Source organism: Bombina bombina, chromosome 5 (genome assembly GCF_027579735.1).
Source record: "Bombina bombina isolate aBomBom1 chromosome 5, aBomBom1.pri, whole genome shotgun sequence".
NCBI classification, from domain to species: domain Eukaryota; kingdom Metazoa; phylum Chordata; class Amphibia; order Anura; family Bombinatoridae; genus Bombina; species Bombina bombina.
In genome coordinates, this window is record NC_069503.1 from 987,348,948 (window position 1) to 987,376,539 (window position 27,592).

Genomic DNA, 27,592 nt, shown 5'->3' on the forward strand with positions numbered 1-27,592 from the left:
GAAGAAATTGTAAAATTCTAGGAATTCTAAAAGAATGCCAGGAAAAATGATGAGAAAGACACCAAGAAATATAAGTCTTCCAGACTCTATAATATATCTCCCTAGATACAGATTTACGAGCCTGTAACATAGTATTAATCACTGAGTCAGAGAAACCTCTATGACTAAGTATCAAGCGTTCAATCTCCATACCTTCAAATTAATGATTTGAGATCCTGATGGAAAAATGGGCCTTGAGATAGAAGGTCTGGCCTTAACGGAAGTGTCCAAGGTTGGCAACTGGCCATCGGAACGAGATCCGCATACCAAAACCTGTGAGGCCATGCTGGAGCCACCAGCAGTACAAACAAACGCTACATTAGGATTTTGGAAATCACTTTTGGAAGAAGAATTAGAGGCGGAAAGATATAAGCAGGATGATAATTCCAAGGAAGCGACAACGCGTCCACTGCTTCCGCCTGAGGATCCCTGGATCTGGACAGATACCTGGGAAGTTTCTTGTTTAGATGAGAGGCCATCAGATCTATTTCTGGAAGTCCCCAGATTTGAACAATCTGAAGAAACACCTCTGGGTGAAGAGACCATTCGCCCGGATGTAACGTCTGGCGACTGAGATAATCCGCTTCCCAATTGTCTATACCTGGGATGTGAACCGCAGAAATTAGACAGGAGATGGATTCCGCCCATACAAGTATCCGAGATACTTCTTTCATAGCCTGAGGACTGTGAGTCCCACCTTGATTATTGACATACGCCACGGTTGTGACATTGTCTGTCTGAAAACAAACTATTCTCTCTTCAGAAGAGGCCAGAACTGAAGAGCTCTGAAAATCGCACGTAGTTCCAAAATGTTGAGTGGTAATCTCGCCTCCTGAGATTTCCAAACCCCTTGTGCTGACAGAGATCCTCAGACAGCCTCCCAACCTGAAAGACTTGCATCTGTAAAGATCATGGTCTAGGTTGAAAGAACCGAAGAGACCCGTAGAACTAAATGATGATGAACTTAACCACCGATCAAAGATAGTTAAACATTTAGGATTCAAAGATATAAAAAGTGATATCCTAGAATCCCTGCACCATTATTCAGCATAAAAAAACTGGAAAGGTTTCCTATGAAAATGAGCAAAGGTAATCGAATCCAATGCTGCAGCCATGAGACCTAAAACTTCCATGCATATATAGCAACTGAAGGAAATAATAGAGACTGAAGATTCCAACAAACGGAACCCAATAAATTGTCAGTTGTCTGTTAGAGACAAAGATATTGACACAATCTATCTGGAAACCTAAAAAAAGGTGACCCTTGTGTGAGAGGAATCAAGGAGCTTTTGATAAAAAGATCCTCTAACCATGACTTGAAGAAACAACAAAGTTAAATCGTATGAGATTCCGCAGAACGAAAAGACTGAGCCAGTACCACGAGACCGTCCAAATAAGGAACACTAAGAACCTTGAAAAGATTCTTAGAACTGTCGCTAGACCAGAAGGAAAAGCAACAAATTGGTAATGCTTGTCAAAAAAAGAGAATCTCAGAAAATAAAAATAATCTGAAATGAAAACAGAAGATATGCATCTATTGTAAACAAATAATGCATCACTGACCAAAAAAGGCAAAATAGACCATATAAACACCATTCTAAAAGATGGTATACTTATATGACAATTCAAAAAGATTTTCTATCTCTAGAACAATGTTTTGTCCTGAATAAAACCCCATTTCCTAAAAATGGAACTGGAATAAATACCCCAGAAAACTCCAGGTCTGAGCAGCGCTTGAGCCCCAACGGGTGACCAGCCGCGCTTCACCAATACCCAAAATATATAGGTCTGAAACACACTTAAGGAAAGTGTTAGCCTTACTGGAATAGCTGGAATATAATAGAGAAAAAAAAGACTTCTCACAGACGGTTTTACTCTGAATCTTATTCTGTATCCAAAATCTAAGAAATTTGGACCGAATAGAACCAAACAAATTTCAAAAAAGTCTTAACCTGCCCCTTACCAGCCAAGCTGAAATACGGCACATACATGCAAATTTAGGGAGCTGACTTTGAACTGAAAAAACTTCCAATTAAAAACATGTTACTTGGGTAAGAATTAAGGATTTCCTTCCTTAGTAAGAACAACAAAACTAATATAAGCTTAAAGTTTTAGTCTTAGAACTCAATCTTGAAGCCCAGAGTAACAGTTAAGAATTGAATCCAATTATGAACCAAATAATTGATTATCTTGGAAAAAACAAATATGGATTTTTAGAAATCACAAAATTCTTCTAGCTAAAACAGCTAAAGACATAGATTAAACCTCATTTGCGAAAATATTCAATAAAATGAAATTATTAGCATGTTAATCAAGTTAAAGGACCAGTCAACACACTGGACTTGCATAATCAACAAATGCAAGATAACAAGACAATGCAATAGCACTTAGTCTGAACTTCAAATGAGTAGTAGATTTTGTCCCTTTAACAATGCTAAATAAATCATAATCTGATACATGATCTTAAAGTATCCAAACAGAAAAATGAAGCAATTGCAACATCATCCAAATAAATTACAGGTCCAAGAAAAGTACCTGAAAATAAATAATTTTCCTTAAGATACAACCATCTGAAGGAAAAAAAAACCAAACCATTTTGCTATAGAAAAAATAGCATATTTAGCAGGAGTAGAGATAGCCCCATTAATTTGAGGAACCCTCAAAACTGAAAACTAACTGCCGGCAAAGAATTTAATTTAAAAACCTTGAAGAAGGAATAAAAGAAAATTCTCAGCCTATTCCATTCCCTAGTATCAGGAACTGGAAAACATAATTTATGTAAGAACTTACCTGATAAATTCATTTCTTTCATATTAGCAAGAATCCATGAGCTAGTGACGTATGGGATATACATTCCTACCAGGAGGGGCAAAGTTTCCCAAACCTTAAAATGCCTATAAATACATCCCTCACCACACCCACAATTCAGTTTAACGAATAGCCAAGAAGTGGGGTGATAAGAAAAAAGTGCGAAAGCATATAAAATAAGGAATTGGAATAATTGTGCTTTATACAACAAAATCATAACCACCACAAAAAAGGGGCGGGCCTCATGGACTCTTGCTAATATGAAAGAAATGAATTTATCAGGTAAGTTCTTACATAAATTATGTTTTCTTTCATGTAATTAGCAAGAGTCCATGAGCTAGTGACGTATGGGATAATGACTACCCAAGATGTGGATCTTTCCACGCAAGAGTCACTAGAGAGGGAGGGATAAAATAAAGACAGCCAATTCCTGCTGAAAATAATCCACACCCAAAATAAAGTTCAATGAAAAACATAAACAGAAGATTCAAACTGAAACCGCTGCCTGAAGTACTTTTCTACCAAAAACTGCTTCAGAAGAAGAAAATACATCAAAATGGTAGAATTTAGTAAAAGTATGCAAAGAGGACCAAGTTGCTGCTTTGCAAATCTGATCAACCGAAGCTTCATTCCTAAACGCCCAGGAAGTAGAAACTGACCTAGTAGAATGAGCTGTAATCCTTTGAAGCGGAGTTTTACCCGACTCGACATAGGCATGATGAATTAAAGATTTCAACCAAGATGCCAAAGAAATGGCAGAAGCTTTCTGGCCTTTTCTAGAACCGGAAAAGATAACAAATAGACTAGAAGTCTTTCGGAAAGACTTAGTAGCTTCAACATAATATTTCAAAGCTCTAACAACATCCAAAGAATGCAACGATTTCTCCTTAGAATTCTTAGGATTAGGACATAATGAAGGAACCACAATTTCTCTACTAATGTTGTTGGAATTCACAACTTTAGGTAAAAATTCAAAAGAAGTTCGCAACACCGCCTTATCCTGATGAAAAATCAGAAAAGGAGACTCACAAGAAAGAGCAGATAATTCAGAGACTCTTCTGGCAGAAGAGATCGCCAAAAGGAACAAAACTTTCCAAGAAAGTAATTGAATGTCCAATGAATGCATAGGTTCAAACGGAGGAGCTTGAAGAGCCCCCAAAACCAAATTCAAACTCCAAGGAGGAGAAATTGACTTAATGACAGGTTTTATACGAACCAAAGCTTGTACAAAACAATGAATATCAGGAAGATTAGCAATCTTTCTGTGAAAAAGAACAGAAAGAGCAGAGATTTGTCCTTTCAAAGAACTTGCGGATAAACCTTTATCTAAACCATCCTGAAGAAACTGTAAAATTCTCGGAATTCTAAAAGAATGCCAAGAAAAATGATGAGAAAGACACCAAGAAATATAAGTCTTCCAGACTCTATAATATATCTCTCTGGATACAGATTTACGAGCCTGTAACATAGTATTAATCACAGAGTCAGAGAAACCTCTTTGACCAAGAATCAAGCGTTCAATCTCCATACCTTTAAATTTAAGGATTTGAGATCCTGATGGAAAAAAGGACCTTGCGACAGAAGGTCTGGTCTTAGCGGAAGAGTCCACGGATGGCAAGAGGCCATCCGGACAAGATCCGCATACCAAAACCTGTGAGGCCATGCCGGAGCTATCAGCAGAACAAACGAGCATTCCTTCAGAATCTTGGAGATTACTCTTGGAAGAAGAACTAGAGGCGGAAAGATATAGGCAGGATGATACTTCCAAGGAAGTGATAATGCATCCACTGCCTCCGCCTGAGGATCCCGGGATCTGGACAGATACCTGGGAAGTTTCTTGTTTAGATGAGACGCCATCAGATCTATTTCTGGAAGCTCCCACATTTGAACAATCTGAAGAAATACCTCTGGGTGAAGAGACCATTTGCCCGGATGCAACGTTTGGCGACTGAGATAATCCGCTTCCCAATTGTCTATACCTGGGATATGAACCGCAGAGATTAGACAGGAGCTGGATTCCGCCCAAACCAGAATTCGAGATACTTCTTTCATAGCCAGAGGACTGTGAGTCCCTCCTTGATGATTGATGTATGCCACAGTTGTGACATTGTCTGTCTGAAAACAAATGAACCCTCAAAACTGAAAACTAACTGCCGGCAAAGAATTTAATTTAAAAACCTTGAAGAAGGAATAAAAGAAAATTCTCAGCCTATTCCATTCCCTAGTATCAGGAACTGGAAAACATAATTTATGTAAGAACTTACCTGATAAATTCATTTCTTTCATATTAGCAAGAGTCCATGAGCTAGTGACGTATGGGATATACATTCCTACCAGGAGGGGCAAAGTTTCCCAAACCTTAAAATGCCTATAAATACACCCCTCACCACACCCACAATTCAGTTTAACGAATAGCCAAGAAGTGGGGTGATAAGAAAAAAGTGCGAAAGCATATAAAATAAGGAATTGGAATAATTGTGCTTTATACAACAAAATCATAACCACCACAAAAAAGGGGCGGGCCTCATGGACTCTTGCTAATATGAAAGAAATGAATTTATCAGGTAAGTTCTTACATAAATTATGTTTTCTTTCATGTAATTAGCAAGAGTCCATGAGCTAGTGACGTATGGGATAATGACTACCCAAGATGTGGATCTTTCCACGCAAGAGTCACTAGAGAGGGAGGGATAAAATAAAGACAGCCAATTCCTGCTGAAAATAATCCACACCCAAAATAAAGTTTAATGAAAAACATAAACAGAAGATTCAAACTGAAACCGCTGCCTGAAGTACTTTTCTACCAAAAACTGCTTCAGAAGAAGAAAATACATCAAAATGGTAGAATTTAGTAAAAGTATGCAAAGAGGACCAAGTTGCTGCTTTGCAAATCTGATCAACCGAAGCTTCATTCCTAAACGCCCAGGAAGTAGAAACTGACCTAGTAGAATGAGCTGTAATCCTTTGAAGCGGAGTTTTACCCGACTCGACATAGGCATGATGAATTAAAGATTTCAACCAAGATGCCAAAGAAATGGCAGAAGCTTTCTGGCCTTTTCTAGAACCGGAAAAGATAACAAATAGACTAGAAGTCTTTCGGAAAGACTTAGTAGCTTCAACATAATATTTCAAAGCTCTAACAACATCCAAAGAATGCAACGATTTCTCCTTAGAATTCTTAGGATTAGGACATAATGAAGGAACCACAATTTCTCTACTAATGTTGTTGGAATTCACAACTTTAGGTAAAAATTCAAAAGAAGTTCGCAACACCGCCTTATCCTGATGAAAAATCAGAAAAGGAGACTCACAAGAAAGAGCAGATAATTCAGAGACTCTTCTGGCAGAAGAGATCGCCAAAAGGAACAAAACTTTCCAAGAAAGTAATTGAATGTCCAATGAATGCATAGGTTCAAACGGAGGAGCTTGAAGAGCCCCCAAAACCAAATTCAAACTCCAAGGAGGAGAAATTGACTTAATGACAGGTTTTATACGAACCAAAGCTTGTACAAAACAATGAATATCAGGAAGATTAGCAATCTTTCTGTGAAAAAGAACAGAAAGAGCAGAGATTTGTCCTTTCAAAGAACTTGCGGATAAACCTTTATCTAAACCATCCTGAAGAAACTGTAAAATTCTCGGAATTCTAAAAGAATGCCAAGAAAAATGATGAGAAAGACACCAAGAAATATAAGTCTTCCAGACTCTATAATATATCTCTCTGGATACAGATTTACGAGCCTGTAACATAGTATTAATCACAGAGTCAGAGAAACCTCTTTGACCAAGAATCAAGCGTTCAATCTCCATACCTTTAAATTTAAGGATTTGAGATCCTGATGGAAAAAAGGACCTTGCGACAGAAGGTCTGGTCTTAGCGGAAGAGTCCACGGATGGCAAGAGGCCATCCGGACAAGATCCGCATACCAAAACCTGTGAGGCCATGCCGGAGCTATCAGCAGAACAAACGAGCATTCCTTCAGAATCTTGGAGATTACTCTTGGAAGAAGAACTAGAGGCGGAAAGATATAGGCAGGATGATACTTCCAAGGAAGTGATAATGCATCCACTGCCTCCGCCTGAGGATCCCGGGATCTGGACAGATACCTGGGAAGTTTCTTGTTTAGATGAGACGCCATCAGATCTATTTCTGGAAGCTCCCACATTTGAACAATCTGAAGAAATACCTCTGGGTGAAGAGACCATTCGCCCGGATGCAACGTTTGGCGACTGAGATAATCCGCTTCCCAATTGTCTATACCTGGGATATGAACCGCAGAGATTAGACAGGAGCTGGATTCCGCCCAAACCAGAATTCGAGATACTTCTTTCATAGCCAGAGGACTGTGAGTCCCTCCTTGATGATTGATGTATGCCACAGTTGTGACATTGTCTGTCTGAAAACAAATGAACGATTCTCTCTTCAGAAGAGGCCAAGACTGAAGAGCTCTGAAAATTGCACGGAGTTCCAAAATATTGATCAGTAATCTCACCTCCTGAGATTCCCAAACTCCTTGTGCCGTCAGAGATCCCCACACAGCTCCCCAACCTGTGAGACTTGCATCTGTTGAAATTACAGTCCAGGTCGGAAGCACAAAAGAAGCCCCCTGAATTAAACGATGGTGATCTGTCCACCACATTAGAGAGTGTCGTACAATCGGTTTTAAAGATATTAATTGAGATATCTTTGTGTAATCCCTGCACCATTGATTCAGCATACAGAGCTGAAGAGGTCACATGTGAAAACGAGCAAAGGGGATCGCGTCCGATGCAGCAGTCATAAGACCTAGAATTTCCATGCATAAGGCTACCGAAGGGAATGATTGTGACTGAAGGTTTCGACAAGCTGAAATCAATTTTAGACGTCTCTTGTCTGTCAAAGACATGGATACTGAATCTATCTGGAAACCCAGAAAGGTTACCCTTGTCTGAGGAATCAATTAACTTTTTAGTGAATTGATCCTCCAACCATGATCTTGAAGAAACAACACAAGTCGATTTGTATGAGATTCTGCTAAATGTAAAGACTGAGCAAGTACCAAGATATCGTCCAAATAAGGAAATACCACAATACCCTGTTCTCTGATTGCAGACAGAAGGGCACCGAGAACCTTTGTAAAAATTCTTGGAGCTGTAGCTAGGCCAAACGGCAGAGCCACAAACTGGTAATGCTTGTCCAGAAAAGAGAATCTCAGGAACTGATAATGATCTGGATGAATCGGAATATGCAGATATGCATCCTGTAAATCTATTGTGGACATATAATGCCCTTGCTGAACAAAAGGCAAGATAGTCCTTACAGTTACCATTTTGAACGTTGGTATCCTTACATAACGATTCAATATTTTTAGATCCAGAACTGGTCTGAAGGAATTCTCCTTCTTTGGTACAATGAAGAGATTTGAATAAAACCCCATCCCCTGTTCCAGAACTGGAACTGGTATAATTACTCCAGCCAACTCTAGATCTGAAACACAATTCAGAAATGCTTGAGCTTTCACTGGATTTACTGGGACACGGGAAAGAAAAAATCTCTTTGCAGGAGGTCTCATCTTGAAACCAATTCTGTACCCTTCTGAAACAATGTTCTGAATCCAAAGATTGTGAACAGAATTGATCCAAATTTCTTTGAAAAAACGTAACCTGCCCCCTACCAGCTGGGCTGGAATGAGGGCCGCACCTTCATGTGGACTTAGAAGCTGGCTTTGCTTTTCTAGAAGGCTTGGATTTATTCCAGACTGGAGATGGTTTCCAAACTGAAACTGCTCCTGAGGATGAAGGATCAGGCTTTTGTTCTTTGTTGAAACGAAAGGAACGAAAACGATTATTAGCCCTGTTTTTACCCTTAGATTTTTTATCCTGTGGTAAAAAAGTTCCTTTCCCACCAGTAACAGTTGAGATAATAGAATCCAACTGAGAACCAAATAATTTGTTACCCTGGAAAGAAATGGAAAGTAGAGTTGATTTAGAAGCCATATCAGCATTCCAAGTTTTAAGCCATAAAGCTCTTCTAGCTAAAATAGCTAGAGACATAAACCTGACATCAACTCTGATAATATCAAAAATGGCATCACAGATAAAATTATTAGCATGTTGAAGAAGAATAATAATATTATGAGAATCATGATCTGTTACTTGTTGCGCTAAAGTTTCCAACCAAAATGTTGAAGCTGCAGCAACATCAGCCAATGATATAGCAGGTCTAAGAAGATTACCTGAACACAGATAAGCTTTTCTTAGAAATGATTCAATTTTCCTATCTAAAGGATCCTTAAACGAAGTACCATCTGACGTAGGAATAGTAGTACGTTTAGCAAGGGTAGAAATATCCCCATCAACTCTATGGGGATTTTTTTTTTTGTGTCCCAAAATTCTAATCTGTCAGACGGCACAGGATATAATTGCTTAAAACGTTTAGAAGGAGTAAATGAATTACCCAATTTATCCCATTCTCTGGAAATTACTTCAGAAATAGCACTAGGAACAGGAAAAACTTCTGGAATAACCACAGGAGATTTAAAGACCTTATCTAAACGTTTAGAATTAGTATCAAGAGGACCAGAATCCTCAATTTCTAAAGCAATTAGTACTTCTTTGAGTAAAGAACGAATAAATTCCATTTTAAATAAATATGAAGATTTATCAGCATCAATCTCTGAGACAGAATCCTCTGAACCAGAAGAGTCATCAGAATCAGAATGATGATGTTCATTTAAAAATTCATCTGTATAAAGAGAAGTTTTAAAAAAAATTTTATGTTTACTAGAAGGAGGAATAACAGACATAGCCTTCTTGATGGATTCAGAAACAAAATCTCTTATGTTATCAGGAACATTCTGAACATTAGATGTTGAAGGAACTGCAACAGGTAATGGTACATTACTAAAGGAAATATTATCTGCATTAACAAGTTTGTCATGACAATTAATACAAACAGCTGGAGGAATAGCTACCAAAAGTTTACAGCAGATACACTTAGCTTTGGTAGTTCCAGCACCAGACAGCGATTTTCCTGAAGTATGTTCTGACTCAGATGCAACGTGAGACATCTTGCAATATGTAAGAGAAAAAACAACATATAAAGCAAAATTGATCAAATTCCTTAAATGACAGTTTCAGGAATGGGAAAAAATGCCAATGAACAAGCTTCTAGCAACCAGAAGCAAAGAAAAAATGAGACTTAAATAATGTGGAGACAAAAGCGACGCCCATATTTTTTAGCGCCAAATACGACGCCCACATTATTTGGCGCCTAAATGCTTTTGGCGCCAAAAATGACGCCACATCCGGAACGCCAACATCTTTGGCGCAAAAGAACGTCAAAAATGACGCAACTTCCGGCGACACGTGTGACGCCGGAAACAGAAAAGATTTTTTGCGCCAAAAAAGTCAGCGCCAAGAATGACGCAATAAAATGAAGCATTTTCAGCCCCCGCGAGCCTAACAGCCCACAGGGAAAAAAAGTCAAATTTTTAAGGTAAGAAAAATAATTGATTCAAGTGCATTATCCCAAATATGAAACTGACTGTCTGAAAATAAGGAATGTTGAACATCCTGAGTCAAGGCAAATAAATGTTTGAATACATATATTTAGAACTTTATAAACAAAGTGCCCAACCATAGCTTAGAGTGTCACAGAAAATAAGACTTACTTACCCCAGGACACTCATCTACATGTTTGTAGAAAGCCAAACCAGTACTGAAACGAAAATCAGCAGAGGTAATGGTATATATAAAAAAGAGTATATCGTCGATCTGAAAAGGGAGGTAAGAGATGAATCTCTACGACCGATAACAGAGAACCTATGAAATAGACCCCGTTGAAGGAGATCACTGCATTCAAAATAGGCAATACTCTCCTCACATCCCTCTGACATTCACTGCACGCTGAGAGGAAAACCGGGCTCCAACCTGCTGCGGAGCGCATATCAACGTAGAATCTAGCACAAACTTACTTCACCACCTCCATAGGAGGCAAAGTTTGTAAAACTGAATTGTGGGTGTGGTGAGGGGTGTATTTATAGGCATTTTAAGGTTTGGGAAACTTTGCCCCTCCTGGTAGGAATGTATATCCCATACGTCACTAGCTCATGGACTCTTGCTAATTACATGAAAGAAAAAAAACCTCTGAAAACACAGAAGATTAATAAGCAGAAATAAAATGTTAGCTAGTCTTGAAAAAGAACTAGTTACCTCAATATCCAAAATAATCAACACCTTTTCAACAAAGAACAAATGTACTCTAATAAAAATAAAAAAGTAGATTTGTTAGTGTCAATATCTGATGAAGAAAATTCTGAATGAGAAAAAACACCATCAGAAGGATAATTCAGTATGTAGTTGGTCATTTGAAACTTCATCAACTAAAAAAGAAGTTTGAAAAAGACCTAAAAATTTTATTAGAAGGCGGGATGTCAGACAAAGCCTTTAACATAGAATCAGAAAAATATTCTTATACATTTCGAAGTATATCTTGTACATACGATGTAAAAAGAATAGCAATATATGAAGCATAAATACTAATAGATTCTGCATGTAAAAGTTTATCATGATAACTTATTACAAACCATAGCTAAAGATAAACATTCATAACATAAAAAAAAATGAACTTGGCTTTGGTAGGACTGATATCAGTCAACAGGAATCCGTTCGCTTTTTCTGATTCAGGAACAGTATGTGAAATATCTTGCAATATGTAATAGAAAAAAACAACATATAAAGCAAAATTATCAAATTCCTTAAATGACAGTTTCAGGAATGGGAGAAAAATGCAAAACAAACAAGCCTCTAGCAACCAGAAGCAGCAAAAATAAGAGACTTAAATAATGTGAGAAAAAGTGGAACAAAAAAGACGCCCACATTTTTGGCGCCAAGTATGACGCCCACATTATTGGCGCCAAGTACAACGCCCATATCTTTTGGTGCCAAGTATGACGCCACATCCTCTGACGCCGAAACCAACGCCCACATTTTTTGGCGCAAAAAAACGTCTGAATACACATGCGTCAAAAAAAATTATGTAACTACGAACAACTTCCGGCGTCAACTACGGCGCCGGAAATGACCAAATTTTGCGCCAAAAAAGTTTGCGCCAAAAATGACGCAATAAAATGAAGCATTTTCTGCCCCCGCGAGCCTAACAGCCTGCAGGGAAAAATAGTCAATTGAAAATTTTCAAGGTAAGAAAAAATATTTATTCATATGCATTATCCCAAATAATGAAACTGACAGTCTGAATGAAGGAATACTGATTATCCTGAATCATGGCAAATATAAGTTTAAACACATATATTTAGAACTTTACATATAAAGTGCCCAACCATAGCTTAGAGTGTCACAAAAAATAAGACTTACTTACCCCAGGACACTCATCTACATATAGTAGATAGCCAAACCAGTACTGAAACGAGAATCAGTAGAGGTAATGGTATATAAGAGTATATCGTCGATCTGAAAAGGGAGGTAGGAGAAGAAATCTCTACGACCGATAACAGAGAACCTATGAAATAGATCCCCTAGAGGAAGACCATTGTATTCAAATAGGCAATACTCTCTTCACATCCCTCTGACATTCACTGCACTCTGAGAGGAAAACCGGGCTTCAGCCTGCTGCGAAGCGCATATCAACGTAGAATCTAGCACAAACTTACTTCACCACCTCCATGGGAGGCAAAGTTTGTAAAAACTGAATTGTGGGTGTGGTGAGGGGTGTATTTATAGGCATTTTGAGGTTTGGGAAACTTTGCCCCTCCTGGTAGGAATGTATATCCCATACGTCACTAGCTCATGGACTCCTGCTAATTATATGAAAGAAATGGACTGTTACTATCACTGTTATTAGTAGGGATGCATTTAAAGTGTGCATGCAAACTCTAATTTGCTCTTTAATTCACTAAAAGTTCTTTCAGACTATACACAATGTATTAAAAATTGATTAATTTACAATGCTGTTTTAGGACAAAGTGAAAACTGAAACAATCTGCTTTGTGATTGTAACAAAAGTTGCTAAAGAACGAACCTGCAGAACTCTGCCTCATAGGGGGTAGGGGGCCTCTGTCAAAGTTGCTTTGAGCCCCTCTGCTCTCTGGATAAGCCCCTCGTTGTGCTGTCTGTGCATTCCAGTTAAGTATTCGAGCTCCTTCCCGACGGCTGTAATTGACTGTACACAAAAACATCAGAACAGATTTTATTTTTGTATTATACCCTAATAATCATATTGGTTATGGGGGGGGGGGGGAGAAGCTGCAAATGGCTAATAGAGGTAAATAACAATCTGTTATACTATTTTGGAAAGGATAGTAAGTAAAAAGGAGTTGCACACCTTTCGGAGCAGGTGGACTAAAAAATCTGCTCTGGTTGTGAAATGCTCCTCTTCCACCTCTGTTTCCAGGAAATCCACCACGGGATGAAATCTTCTGAGAAACCTTTGGTGGCCTCTTGGGAGGAGGGATTCCAACAGGGGGAACCACTTCTTTACGTTCAGCAGCCACAAAATCATCCACATGCATTGAGGGTGGGCGACTTGTGTTTTGCTTCCTCTGACGGAACAGATCATGTGGACGCATTCCCTGTCCAAAGCCACCTCTGCCCCTTCCTCGTGGTTGTGGAACAAAATGGGCTCTTTTTGCTGGCTCAATGTATTCTGATTTTCCACTGTTATAGCAAATACAAAGAGTGTTGCATTAAATCTAAATTCGAAAATGCAAAAGTAACGACTTTGATGCACTGTTTTAATTTTTGGTATCGTGAATTTATGAAAAAATGAACAAAAACAATTGGGAGTGGGGTACGGTGTACAGTACCGAATGCTATCAATTTTCACAAAGCCTACTTCAGTTCTAAATTTACCTTGTGATAAATGTCTCATGCTTGTGTTTTCCCAATTTGAATCCCTTTGAGGCTTTTGTGCGACCAGGTGATGAAGGTTCTAACAAAAATGATCTTTCCAGCTCTTCTTTTAAGTCATAGTCACTGCAGCATTTTGAAGAAAGCTCAATTAAATCAACTTTCGCCTAAAAACAAATACAAAAAATCTTTAAAATAATACAGATATAGTTTATTTGGTAAAGAGGGGGGGTGGGCACAAAGGCTTTGTATACCGTATCTAGGTCTGCATCTGTTTCTTCAGGTTGGAATGGAGTGAAAGATAAAGATTTCAGCTGCTCGTCCATTACATCTGCTAGAACGTATACGGTCCTATAACAAATTGTAGATATAGTAAATGCAATAAACCGGTACAGGAACCCATGGCAGAATGTTTAAAAAGAATATCTGGCTAAAATATAATGTAATGATTAATAGCTGTGGTATGCATATAGCTCCAATGTGTTTTGAAACTAAAATAAATCAAAGTGTAACTTTTTGTACTAATCTTACTATTTAACAAACTGATTCATGGTCCATGCTACATATTGTAATGGGAAAGCCGTTATGATTAAAAACGGCAAGAGAACAAGAGTTTTTATATCAATCTCATTTTCTCTGTTCCTTGAAAAAAATATATTACAATGCTTTTCCTTTTTAAAAAAATGGATGTTGCAGACTTTTTTTGTGGGTGTTGCCCCAGTCAGCTAGTAAGCTGTAGAGTAGTTGTACACAGTCATATGCTTCCTGTTAGTGCCACAGAGTCTAAAACTGTTTTTATTTTACAATTTTAAAGAAAAAATATATATGTAACATGTATAAAGGCAGCCCATTAATATGCATAGTAAAAAGTATCATCTCTCTCTAAATATTTTCGGTCAAGAGGTAGTTTAGGGTCCCAAATTCGGAAGGTACCCATCCTGCCGTGGGGGGATCATAGATAGGTTCTCAGCAGCAGTTGTGGCTCCCGGGAACGAAATTGGAACAGAGCGACCAACTCCACATTTACCTAAACATGTTACCATTATCCCGCCGTGGGGGAGGGGACATGGTTAGGTTTGGCGCCCGGGAACGATATTGGAAGAGCGTTGTGGCAACCGGGAACAATATTGGAACAGAACGATCTGTTCCAATACCTGCCCCGGGCGCCGCAATGAACCTATGCCCCCACATACACTACCTTTCTGAAGTAATTCCCACAGTAATGTGTATGTTTTGGAAGTCATTCCCACCGTAAAAAGGTAACATGTTTAGGTAAATATAGAGTTGATCGCTCTGTTCCAATTTCGTTCCCAGGCATGGCAACAGCCACTGGGAACCTATCCATGCCCCCCCCCCCCCCGCCACTCCACGGCGGGATGTGGTACCTTCCGAATTTGGGACGCTAAACTACCCCTTTACCCAAAACTATTTCATGATTTCATTGAAATAGCTAATTATATAAAACATATATATTAGGGGGAAGTAACACTTATGGAAACACGAATACAATGCATTCTCAAATCAGACAACATTTCCTGAAAAGAATGGTTCAGGTTTGTTTTGGATTCTTCTATAAATCGTTTTTTAAAAATGGATAACAATTTATAGCACCATTTTCACTCAACGGATTTTTGAGCTATATGTTCATTATTTTATGTTAATTTGTTAATATGTTATGAATGTTTATAGCACAGTAATGAGCCATAATAATGTATGCATGTGTTTTGATACCATTTGTACACTTTATTTTAAAGATACGCACATCGATTTACATTCATTGAGATTGGGGAGCAGAGCTGTCCATATAGCTCCTCCCTTAGCTCCACCCCCCACTCATTCGACCGAAGGCTAGGAAGAAAAAGGAGAAACTATAGGGTGCAGTGGTGGCTGAAGTTTTTTAAATAAAAATATACTACCTGTCTTAAATAGACAGGGCGGGCCGTGGACTCGATACATCACAAGAAAAAGAAATTTATCAGGTAAGCATAAATTCTGTTTTCTCTTGTAAGATGTATCAAGTCCACGGATTCACCCATACTTATGGGATACCAACACCAAAGCTTTAGGACACGGATGAAGGGAGGGACAAGACAGGTACCTTAAACGGAAGGCATCACTGCTTGTAGAACCTTTCTCCCAAAAATAGCCTCCGAAGAAGCAAAAGTATCAAATTTGGAAAATTTGGAAAAAGTATGAAGCAAAGACCAAGTCGCCGCCTTACAAATCTGTTCAACAGAAGCCTCATTTTTAAAAGCCCATGTGGAAGCCACTGCTCTAGTAGAATGAGCAGTAATTCTTTCAGGAGGCTGCTGGCCAGCAGTCTCATAAGCCAAACGGATGAAGCTTTTCAGCCAAAAGGAAAGAGAGCTAGCCGTAGCCTTTTGACCTCTCTGTTTACCAGAATAAACAACAAACAATGAAGATGTTTGATGGAAATCTTTAGTTGCTTGTAAGTAGAACTTTAAAGCACGAACCACATCAAGATTGTGCAACAGACGTTCCTTCTTTGATGAAGGATTAGGACACAGAGAAGGAACAACAATCTCCTGATTGATATTCCTATTAGAAACAACCTTAGGAAGAAACCCAGGTTTGGTACGCAAAACCACCTTATCTGCATGGAAAACTAGGTAAGGTGAGTCACACTGTAAAGCAGATAACTCAGAAACTCTTCGAGCCAAAGAGATAGCTACTAAAAACAAAACTTTCTAAGATAGAAACTTAATATCTATGGAATGCATAGGTTCAAACGGAACCCTTTGAAGAACATTAAGAACCAAATTTAGGCTCCATGGTGGAGCAACAGGTTTAAATACAGGCTTGATCCTGACCAAGGCCTGACTAAACACTTGAACGTCTGGGACATCTGCCAGACGTTTGTGTGAAAGAATTGACAAAGCAGATATTTGTCCTTTTAAGGAACTAATTGATAATCCCTTCTCCAATCCTTCTTGGAGAAAGGACAAAATTCTAGGAATCCTAATCTTACTCTATGAGTAACCCTTGGATTCACACCAACAAAGATATCTGCACCAAATCTTATGATAGATTTTCCTGGTGACAGGCTTTCTAGCCTGAATCAGGGTATCAATGACCGACTCAGAGAAACCACGCTTTGATAGAATCAGGCGTTCAATCTCCAAGCAGTCAGACGCAGAGAAGTTAGATTTGGATGCTTGAATGGACCTTGGATTAGAAGGTCCTGCCTCATTGGCAGAGTCCACAGTGGAACAGATGACATGTCCACCAGGTCTGCATACCAAGTCCTGCGTGGCCACGCAGGCGCTATCAGAATCACCGAAGCTCTCTCCTGCTTGATTCTGGCAACCAGACGTGGGAGGAGAGGAAACGGTGGAAATATATAAGCCAGATTGAAGGACCAGGGCACTGCTAGAGCATCTATCAGCACCGCCTGGGGATCCCGGGACCTGGACCCGTAACAAGGAAGTTTGGCGTTCTGTCGGGACGCCATCAGATCCAATTCTGGTGTGCCCCATAGCTGAGTCAGCTGGGCAAATACCTCCGGATGGAGCTCCCACTCCCCCAGATGAAAAGTCTGACGACTTAGGAAATCCGCCTCCCAGTTCTCTACCCCTTGGATATGGATTGCTGAGAGATGGCAAGAGTGATCCTCCGCCCATCGGATTATTTTGGTTACCTCCATCATCGCTAGAGAACTCTGTGTTCCTCCTTGATGATTGACTTAGGCTACAGTCGTGATGTTGTCCGACTGAAATCTGATGAATTTGGCCGCAGCTAGCAGAGGCCATGCCTGAAGCGCATTGAATATAGCTCTCAGTTCTAGAATGTTTATCGGGAGGAGAGATCCCTCCCGAGACCATAAGCCCTGTGCTTTCAGGGATTTCCAGACTGCACCCCAGCCTAGCAGGCTGGCATCTGTCGTTACTATGAGCCACTCTCGCCTGCGGAAACACATTCCCTGAGACAGGTGGTCCTGAGACAACCACCAGAGAAGAGAATCTCTGGTCTCTTGGTCCAGATGCAGTTGAGGAGATAAATCTGCATAATCCCCATTCCACTGTTTGAGCATGCATAGTTGCAGTGGTCTGAGGTGTAGGCGGGCATAAGAAACTATGTCAATTGCCGCTACCATGAGTCCGATTACCTCCATACACTGAGCCACTGATGGCCGAGGAATGGAATGAAGAGCTCGGCAAGTGATTAAAAGTTTTGATTTTCTGACCTCCGTCAGAAATATTTTCATTTCTACCGAGTCTATCAGAGTCCCTAGGAAGGAAACTCTTGTGAGAGGGACGAGAGAACTCTTTTTTATGTTCACCTTCCATCCGTGAGATCTCAGAAAAGCCAACACCATGTCCGTGTGCGACTTGGCTAGCTGGAAAGTCGACGCCTGAATTAAGATGTCGCCTAGATAAGGAGCCACTGCTATACCCCGCGGTCTTAGAACCGCCAAAAGGGACCCTAGCACCTTTGTGAAAATTCTGGGAGCCGTGGCCAACACGAAAGGAAGGGCCACAAACTGGTAATGCCTGTCCAGAAAAGCGAATCTGAGGAATTGATGATGATCTCTGTGAATAGGGATGTGTAGATACGCATCCTTTAAATCCACGGTAGTCATATATTGACCCTCCTGGATCAGAGGAAGAATAGTCCGAATAGTCTCCATCTTGAAAGATGGTACTCTGAGGAATTTGTTTAGAATTTTTGAGATCCAAGATCGGTCTGAAAGTTCCCTCTTTTTTGGAAACCACAAACAGGTTGGAGTAAAAACCTAGCCCTTGTTCCGCTCTTGGAACTGGGCGGATCACTCCCATGGTATGTAGGTCTTCTACACAGCGTAAGAACGCCTCTCTCTTTGTCTGGTTTGCAGACAATTGAGAAATGTGAAATCTCCCCCGGGGGGGGGGGGGGGGGGAGTCTTTGAAGTCCAGAAGATATCCTTGGAACACAATTTCTAAAGCCCAGGAATCGTGAACATCTCTTGCCCAAGCCTGAGCGAAGAGAGTCTACCCCCTACTAGATCCGGTCCCGGATCGGGGGCTACCCCTTCATGCTGTCTTAGAGGCAGCAGCAGGCTTCTTGGCCTGTTTACCTTTGTTCCAAGCCTGGTTAGGTCTCCAGACTGACTTGGATTGGACAGAATTCCCCTCTTGTTTTGCTGCAGGGGAAGCTGAAGCGGGACCTTTGAAGTTCCGAAAGGAGCGAAAATTATTTTGTTTGGTCCTCATCTTATTTGATTTATCCTGAGGGAGGGCATGGCCTTTCCCTCCAGTGATGTCTGAAATAATTTCTTTCAGTGTAGGCCCGAATAGGGTCTTTCCTTTGAAAGGGATGTTTAACAATTTAGATTTTGATGACACATCAGCAGACCAGGACTTAAGCCATAACGCCCTGCGTGCTAAAATGGCAAAACCTGAATTCTTTGCCGCTAATTTAGCCATTTGGAAAGCGGCATCTGTAATGAAAGAATTAGCCAACTTAAGGGCCTTAATTCTATCCATAATATCCTCTAATGGAGTCTCCACCTGGAGAGCCTCTTCTAGAGCCTCAAACCAGAAAGCAGCTGCAGTAGTTACAGGAACAATGCATGCAATAGGTTGGAGAAGAAAACCTTGATGAACAAAAATTTTCTTTAGGAGACCCTCTAATTTTTTATCCATAGGATCTTTGAAAGCACAACTGTCTTCGATAGGTATAGTTGTACGCTAAGCAAGAGTAGAAATAGCTCCCTCCACCTTAGGAACAGTCTGCCACGAATCCTGTATGGTGTCAGATATGGGAAACATTTTCTTAAAAACAGGAGGGGGTGCGAACGGAATACCTGGTCTATCCCACTCCTTAGTAACAATAGTCACAATCCTCTTAGGGACTGGAAAAACATCAGTGTAAACAGGAACCTCTAAGTATCTGTCCATTTTACACAATTTCTCTGGGACCACTATAGGGTCACAATCGTCTAGAGTAGCTAATACCTCCGTGAGCAATAAGCGGAGGTGTTCAAGCTTAAATTTAAAGGCCGTCATATCAGAATCTGTCTGAGGGAGCATCTTTCCTGAATCAGAAATCTCTCCCTCAGATAACAAATCCCTTACCCCACTTCAGAACATTGTGAGGGTATATCGGATACGACTACTAAAGCGTCAGACGTCTAAGCATTTATTCTTAACCCAGAGCTGTCACGCTTTCCTTGTAAACCAGGCAGTTTAGAGAAAACCTCTGTGAGGGTTTTATTCATAACTATGGCCATGTCTTGTAAAGTAAATGAATTCGACGCATTAGAGGTACTTGGCGTCACTTGTGCGGGCGTTACTGGTTGTGACACTTGGGGAGAGCTAGATGCTAAACCCTCATTTCCTTCTAACTGAGAATCATCTATTGCAATATTTTTAAGTGCTAAAATATGCTCTTTATAATTTATAGACATATTAGTGCAAGAGGGACACATTCTAAGAGGGGGTTCCACAATGGCTTCTAAACACATAGAACAAGGATTTTCCTTGGTGTCAGACATGTTAAACAGGCTAGTAATGAAACAAACAAGCTTGGAAAACACTTTAATCAAAGCTGCACAAACTCTGCAAAACAGTGTAAAAAAGCAGTAAACAAAACGAAATTTTTACAGTAGCATCATAAAGCCTTAGTAACTTTGCACCACTATGCAAATAAACAATTAACCCCTTAATGTAAAAACCGGATTGAAAAAACTTAAAAACCGGTAAAATAACGTTCAGCACCTTGCCACAGCTCTGCTGTGGCGCCTACCTGCCCTTTAGGAACGATTTGTGGGGAAAAAAACCTCTTTACAGCCCTCAAATACAGCAGGAATCTCTGGAGAAGTAGCTGGATGCTTCTGAGGTAAATAAGTAGAATGCAACCAAATCCTTGCACGCTATAAGGTAGGTCTGAGGAAGTTACAGCTACGAAAGGCGTTTGACCTATCACACTCTGTTGGTGTGTATGCCTTTTAAGTGCTGTTATAATAAAGGAGCTTTTAATCAGCTAATAGTGGCGGTTCGTTATTTTGGCACTCTACCCAGACCTACCTTATAGCGTGCAAGGATTTGGTTGCATTCTACTTCATTTTTGTTCTGAGGGAATTTGGTGAAGTTCCCTGTATCGTCTGTCTGCACCTATCAGACCTTCCCCTTTGCTACGGCTCCTGTGGGGAGCGCTGAAGAGGGAACACAGAGCGGTGCTGCAGAGGCAGCAGCAATACAACGTGGCACACAGGGTGAGTGATTCCACTGAACATTCGGAAGCGTTTGTCAATGGATTTTTCTGAGGTAAATAAACTGTGCAACTGAAAATAGGCCCCACCCACCTCACTCGATGTTATGGGGCCTAAAAAACACCACAGAGAGTTTCTTAAACTAGCCATGTGGGTTAATAACCCTTAAACAAGCCACAAAGACCCCTTAAAGTCCCTCAAAAAACGTTTTATTTGTAATTAAACCAAAAGTTTTTTCCTATCAGTGTCACCAGTAACTAATGAGCCCTTTATGCAAGCTTGGGTTCCTCTTTTACTGAATACAGCTTACCTTTCCCTTATGGGGATATTGCCAGCCTTTTCTAGAAATAACACAGTCTGTCTAGAAAAAAATAGACTGAACATACCTTAATGCAGTTTAGCCTGCAAACTGTTCCCCCAACTGAAGTTTTCCTGTACTCTTCAGCCCTTGTGAGAACAGCAGTGGATCTTAGTTACAAAATGCTAAGATCCTCATCCTCCTTGCAGAAATCTTCATCCCTTTTCTGCCAGAGAGTAAATAGTACACACCGGTACCATTTAAAATAACAAACTTTTGCTTGAGAAAATAAAAACTAACATTTTTGTCACCACACTCCCTTTGCCTTCCTAGCAGTTAAGCAGGCAGAGAGAATGACTGGGGGTGGAGCTAAGGGAGGAGCTATATGGACAGCTCTGCTGTGGGTGCTCTCTCTGCCACTTCCTGTTGGGAAGGAGAATATCCCATAAGTATGGATGAATCCGTGGACTCGATAGATCTTACAAGAGAAAACATGTACACCCTACTGAAATGCCTTTGCGATTATCTTTAAATCTATATGTGCGGGGCATTTAGTGCATATATTTAATTTTTCACTAATATGGTTTTAAATTAAAAGAACATTTATACTTAGTACACCAATAAAATTGAAGGGACATTCCAGCCAAAATTGGAATCCACATGGGGCATTTCAGTTTTGAACAGAAGAATTTTTGCAATATACATGTACAAGCAAAAACGCTTTAAATAAAAGTTATATCTATTTCAAAGGTGTATTTAAGTATGCACTGGGCACCAGCATTTTAAACACAGCACTTGCTCAGACAATCTAAGGTGCTTGTACCATTTTGGTAATTATTCAATTTGGTATTTGCTGACATGGTACAAGCCCCACTTGCGTTCTGAGCAGCTGTATTTAAAATGCTGGTGCACTGAGAATATCTAGCTATGCTTCACATGCACGTGCAGAAAAAAAATGTTAACACTAAAACAGTGATAACTTTACTAGAAGCATTTTTGCCAATACAAGTATATTGCAAAGATGTTTCTACTCAAAGATGTAATTCATCTATGTGCATTTAAAGTTTGACCGGAATGTCCCCTAAGTTACCATTGTTTTTTACATTTATTCGTTCTCTCATATATACAATATATATAAAAAAACATATATATATATATATATATTTTGAAAGAATTTCCATCTTAGTCCTCCTATAAGAAAGGTTGTTTTTTTTTATATTTATTTTGTATTATGGATGTTTTTTCATGAACTACTTGCTGTTATAGTGATGTATTTTAATAAAACATTACCTGTTGTTAAACAGAATCTGTAGAGAGTCTGTTGCAGATAGGACAGGTTCCACATCCTGATCACTCAGGGGAACAGGCTCTTTTACTGCTTCTAGTATTTGTTTCAGACTGGCCACATTGTCCAATAAGGACTCCATACTGTCATCTTCTTTTGATTGCTCCTAAATGAGAAGATGAGAGAGAGGACTGTGAAAAAATAAGCTGCACACACACTATAAATAAATATCATAAAGTAACTCTGATTGGAAATATTTACAGGAGAGGATTAAGCAATTAAAGGGATAGTAAACACCAAAGATTGTATTGTTTAAAAAGATAGACAATGCCTTTATTTACCATTCTGTGAAAAAAGAGAAAGAGAACAGCACTCCTGAGATAAGATAGAACAAAAGCTAGAATAACTTCCATGCCTGTTCATTTGTTTTGCAACTCATGGTGCGCATTCTTTTAGCACACTATGCCCCTTTACAGAGAAAAAATATCCTGTAGCATATCAGTCTGATCCTGCCCAATGACAGTGCAGCGCCGAAATACCAGGCTATTTATTTACCATTCCCCAGTTTTGCATAACCAACAGTGTTATAGAAATATACTTTTTACCTCTATAATTACCTTGTATCTAAGCCTCTGCAGACTGCCCCTTATCTCAGATCTTTTGACAGACTTGCATTTCAGGCAAGTAGTGCTGACTCTTAAATAACTTCACGCGCGTGAGCACAATGTTATTTATATGAAACACATGAACTAACACCCTCTAGCTGGGAAAAACTGTCAAATGCACTCAGATAAGAGACGGCCTTAAAGGGCTTAGAAATTAGCATATGAGCCTACCTAGGTTTAGCTTTCAACTAAGGGAACAAAGCAAATTTGATGATAAAAGTAAATTAGAAAGTTGTTTAAAATTACATGACCTATCTGAATCATGAAAGTTTAATTTGGACTTTACTATCCCTTTAATGTTTTGTGCATGAGTTATGCCTCTTGTGATCAAAGAGCTTCCATGCAGACTGTGGTCATATCTGTTAAATCAAATTGCTCGCTTATCTTCCTTACAACCCTGTGTAAACATTTCCTAGCTAAAAAAACTTAAACAATTACACATCATAAACCACATGACCTTAAAGGGACATAAAACGCAAACATTTTCTTTCATGATTCAGAAAGATGTAAATTGGAAAGGTGTTTAAAATTGTATGCTCTATCACCTAAATTGCTTTGTTCTATTGGTGTCCTTGGTTGAATAGCATAACTAGGTAGGTTCAGGAGTGGGGAGCTAGCTGCTGATTGGTGGCTGCACAGGTATAACACATCATTGGCTAACTGATGTGCTCAGCTAGCTCCCAGTTGTACATTGCTGCTCCTTCAATAAAGGACACCAAGAAAATTAAGCAAATAAATGTATGTGCCATATCCCTTTAACATTTAGGTAGATACATTTTGTAGTATTCAGAGAGAGAGAGAGGATGAGGATAAGATATTTTAGTAAGAGAAAAACTTAAAGGGACATGAAACTCAATTTTTCTTTCATGATTTAGACAGAGCATACAATTTTAAACAACTTTCCAATTTTCTTCTATTATTTAATTTGCTTCCTTCTCTTGTTATCCTTTGGTGAAAGGGTTATCTAGGTAAGCTAAGTAGCAGAAAAGAACCTAGGTTCTAGCTGCTGATTGGGGGCTGCATATATATACCGATTGTCATTGGCTCACCCATGTGTTCAGTCAGCAACCAGTAGTGCATTGCTGCTCCTTCAACAAAGCATACGAAAAGAACGAAGAACATTTGATAATAGGAGTAAGTTAGAAAGTTGTTTAAAATTGCATGCTCTGTCTGAATTATGAAAAAAAATTGGGTTTCATATCCCTTTTAGCAGTGTCTCTACAATATGACACAAAGTTAAAGGGACACTGAACACTTCTTGTTTTCATCTAGAAATTGTGCTTTGACCCATGCTCCCTAGAAAAGGCCAGAAAGCTAATTATGCAAATTGCCTAAAGCAGCTATTTGATTAGGTTTCACAATTTGCTTAATGGCCTCCCTAGGGAGTGTGAGACAATCTGTCGGATCTTCATTCTTGTAACCCTATCATTTTTGGCCTTGGAACTGGCTGGATTCTAAACAACTGCATTTTATTCTATGCTATGTTTTCCAAACTTAATGGTTTGGGTTACCATGAGATTCCCTTGTGATTTTCCTTCTCTTTCTTGGGCTTCTAAGAGGCATCAAATAAATATACAGTCTTGCAAAAAACACACAAAAGAAAACCTGATTCTCAGTGTCACGTTTATTGTAGTCAATATTATTGCACCACGAGACAAGAAAGGTAGTAAAACTTGCTGGAGTCTAAAGTTTCAGATTTCTGTCCAGTACCCTATTAAAGGGCCAGACTTGATAGGCTCTTCAATAGGGAGCTGAACAGAAACTGGGCAGATTGATGGCAGATTGATATCAATAGGGAGCTGGACATGAACCGTGTGTGTATCAATCATCAGGGACCTGATGTTACACCAATGCCACTTTTGGGTTCATACATATGAGTGCGATGATGTGCTTGTCTATTATGAACCAATATTAAGAGCAGTAAAATACTACTTTGTGTGTGTATGGTGCTTTTTTACCATTCACTGTTCATATTTTCAATACATTTGTTGAATTTACAGTGTGATGTCATAACCGCTCGAAATTAATCAAATATCCTTTTCTCTCTGATTAATCGGAGTGGTATTTACTCTTCAGCTTCTCACACATCACATTGGGACGTAACCACTGGAGCAGATGAGTAAACCTTTAATAAATACTGTATTTTGACTTTATTTATTACTATACAAACATGCATTAGTGCAGCATATGTCGCTTTAAAATTAATTTAAAATAATTTTTTATTTGTGAATTTCTTTGCTGTTTAGGATGTGTGTGTGTGTATTTAGGGAAATATATTTTAAGTTAAAGGGATATGTTTTCTTTCATGATTCAGATAGAGCATGCGATTTTAAGCAACTTTCTAATTTACTCCTTTTATCAATTTTTCTTCGTTCTCTTGGAATGTAAGCTTAGGAGACGGTCGCTTTTTTGGTTCAGCACATGGGTAGTGATTGCTGATTGGTAGCTATATGTAGCCACCCCAATCAGCAAGCACTACCCAAGGTTTTAAATAATAACTATGCTGGCCCTAAGTTTACATTCCTGGTTTTTAAAATAAAGATATCAAGAAAACAAAGAAAAATTCATAATAGAAGTAAATTAGAAAGTTGCTTAAAATTGCATGCTCTATCTGAATCATGAAAAAAAAAATTGGGTTTCATTTCATATCCCTTTAAGGTTTTAGATAAGCATATACTCAGCACCAAATTACATAAGCAAAATAGGTAACTGCAATAATGTACAAAGCAGAAAGTCTACCATTACTTTCGTTATTCAACCTACCACTGCATGTTTCTCCAAATCCAAAAGTAGATTTTCTGCAGTTTCTTCTTTGCTCATCAGCAAGTGCTTCATCTCTGCTGAGCTGAGCCCCATTGTTTTTGAAGTATGAGATCCATCAACCTCCATGGCTGATCCTTCTTCCCCACAGACCTGAAGAATGGTTTAACACTAATCTATAACCGTTTGTTAACCTTCACAATGTCTACACTTCCTATTTGTAAACCTTCCAATTATTTACTTGCAGTTTATATTGTTAAATACAGTATTTTAGATAAATAGGGGTTAAGTAATTAGACATTATTTTTTATAGTGCAAACCAAAATGTGCTATAAATTTTTTTTAAAATATATATATATATATGGGGAGAGAGAGAGAAAGAAAGAAAGAGAGGAAAGAGAGAAAGAGAGAGAAAAAGAGAAAAGAGAGAGAGAGAAAGAGAAAAGAGAGAGAAAGAAAGAGAAAAGAGAGAAAAGAGAGAGAGAGAGAATGAGAAAAGAGAGAGAGAGCGCGAGAGAGAAAGAGAAAAGAGCGCGAGAAAGAGCGCGAGAAAGAGCGCGAGAAAGAGCGCGAGAAAGAGCGCGAGAGAGAGCGCGAGAGAGAGAGAGAAAGAAAGAAAGAGAGATATTATATTAGGGTTTCTTGCCATAGTTTCAGAATTTAGGATCTGTCTTAAAAAGTCCAAGTAAGATGAGGCCAACTCCCCAGTCTCTTTTCCAAGACCAGAAACGATACGCTTTAAAAGTGAATACAGGGCATGGCTGTGCTTCCTTAGTGAGCTGTTTGTTTAGAAAAGAAAAAAAAAGAAGTTATTAGCGATTCGCTTTAGAACAACATCTAAAAGAACAATGATCATCCAGAATGAAAAAGCTGCATATGAGGCCACTTTATATTTTTAACCATTATATTTGACTCTCAGGAAAAAAAACAAAAAGTTAAAAACCTCCCAGTAGGTGGTTGGGTATTTTTAGGGATAAAATAGAAAATATCGGTTTTCCAAATTAAACATTCTGTTCTTCCACTGAGGACAGGATGTGGCAAATGCAAGTCTCAAAGGTCTGGCATTTGCCCACCACTGGCTAACAGTGCCAACACCAGAATACACAAATAATTATACCAAAACATGTTTTACAAACGAAAAACTAAATTAAAAATAAAAAGTACCAATTTCTTGGCCTGAGCAATATAGTTTGTGCTCTGCATCATTAAGGTTAACCTAGCGGAAGAAAAGTCAGTGCTTCAGGGCTTGGGGGAACCCGCTACAACAGCTGTTTTTTTTTCCCTAGCCAGCAAACACTTCACTAACTTTATCAGCGTGGTCTATACTGAATACCTAAACCATAGCGCAATACAAACTAGATGTTTGGGGATCTTCTGATGCAGAATTTCATTTAAAAATCTTGAACTGTGTTTTCCAACATGACATAAGTATTGTATTATCTGTTATCTTACCCCACACTAAATATAGCAAAATTTAGTAATTAAACGCACAATAAAAAGACAATGCTATAGCACTTAAAATTTAAAATGAGCAGTGGGATATTCTCTGGCAATGTCCCGCCTCCTGTATCATGTGATAGCTATCAGCCAACCACAAAATGCATATCTATATATATATATATACTGTGCACTTTTGCACATGCTCAGTAGGAGCTGAAGCCTCAGAATGTGCAAACAAACAT

General features: G+C 39.1%; 1 protein-coding gene across 1 annotated transcript in view; it reads right to left on the reverse strand.

The window, feature by feature from the left end:
- Positions 1-27,592, reverse strand: part of VIRMA (vir like m6A methyltransferase associated) — a 191,366-nt gene that overhangs the window by 14,158 nt on the left and 149,616 nt on the right. The window contains exons 17-23 of the mRNA XM_053715207.1: positions 26,557-26,689; positions 25,914-26,063; positions 22,491-22,651; positions 13,947-14,043; positions 13,696-13,859; positions 13,169-13,500; positions 12,866-13,006 (exon numbers count right to left, since the gene is read on the reverse strand). Coding sequence (XP_053571182.1) covers positions 12,866-13,006; positions 13,169-13,500; positions 13,696-13,859; positions 13,947-14,043; positions 22,491-22,651; positions 25,914-26,063; positions 26,557-26,689 — 1,178 coding nt within the window. The remainder of the gene's footprint in view (positions 1-12,865; positions 13,007-13,168; positions 13,501-13,695; positions 13,860-13,946; positions 14,044-22,490; positions 22,652-25,913; positions 26,064-26,556; positions 26,690-27,592) is intronic.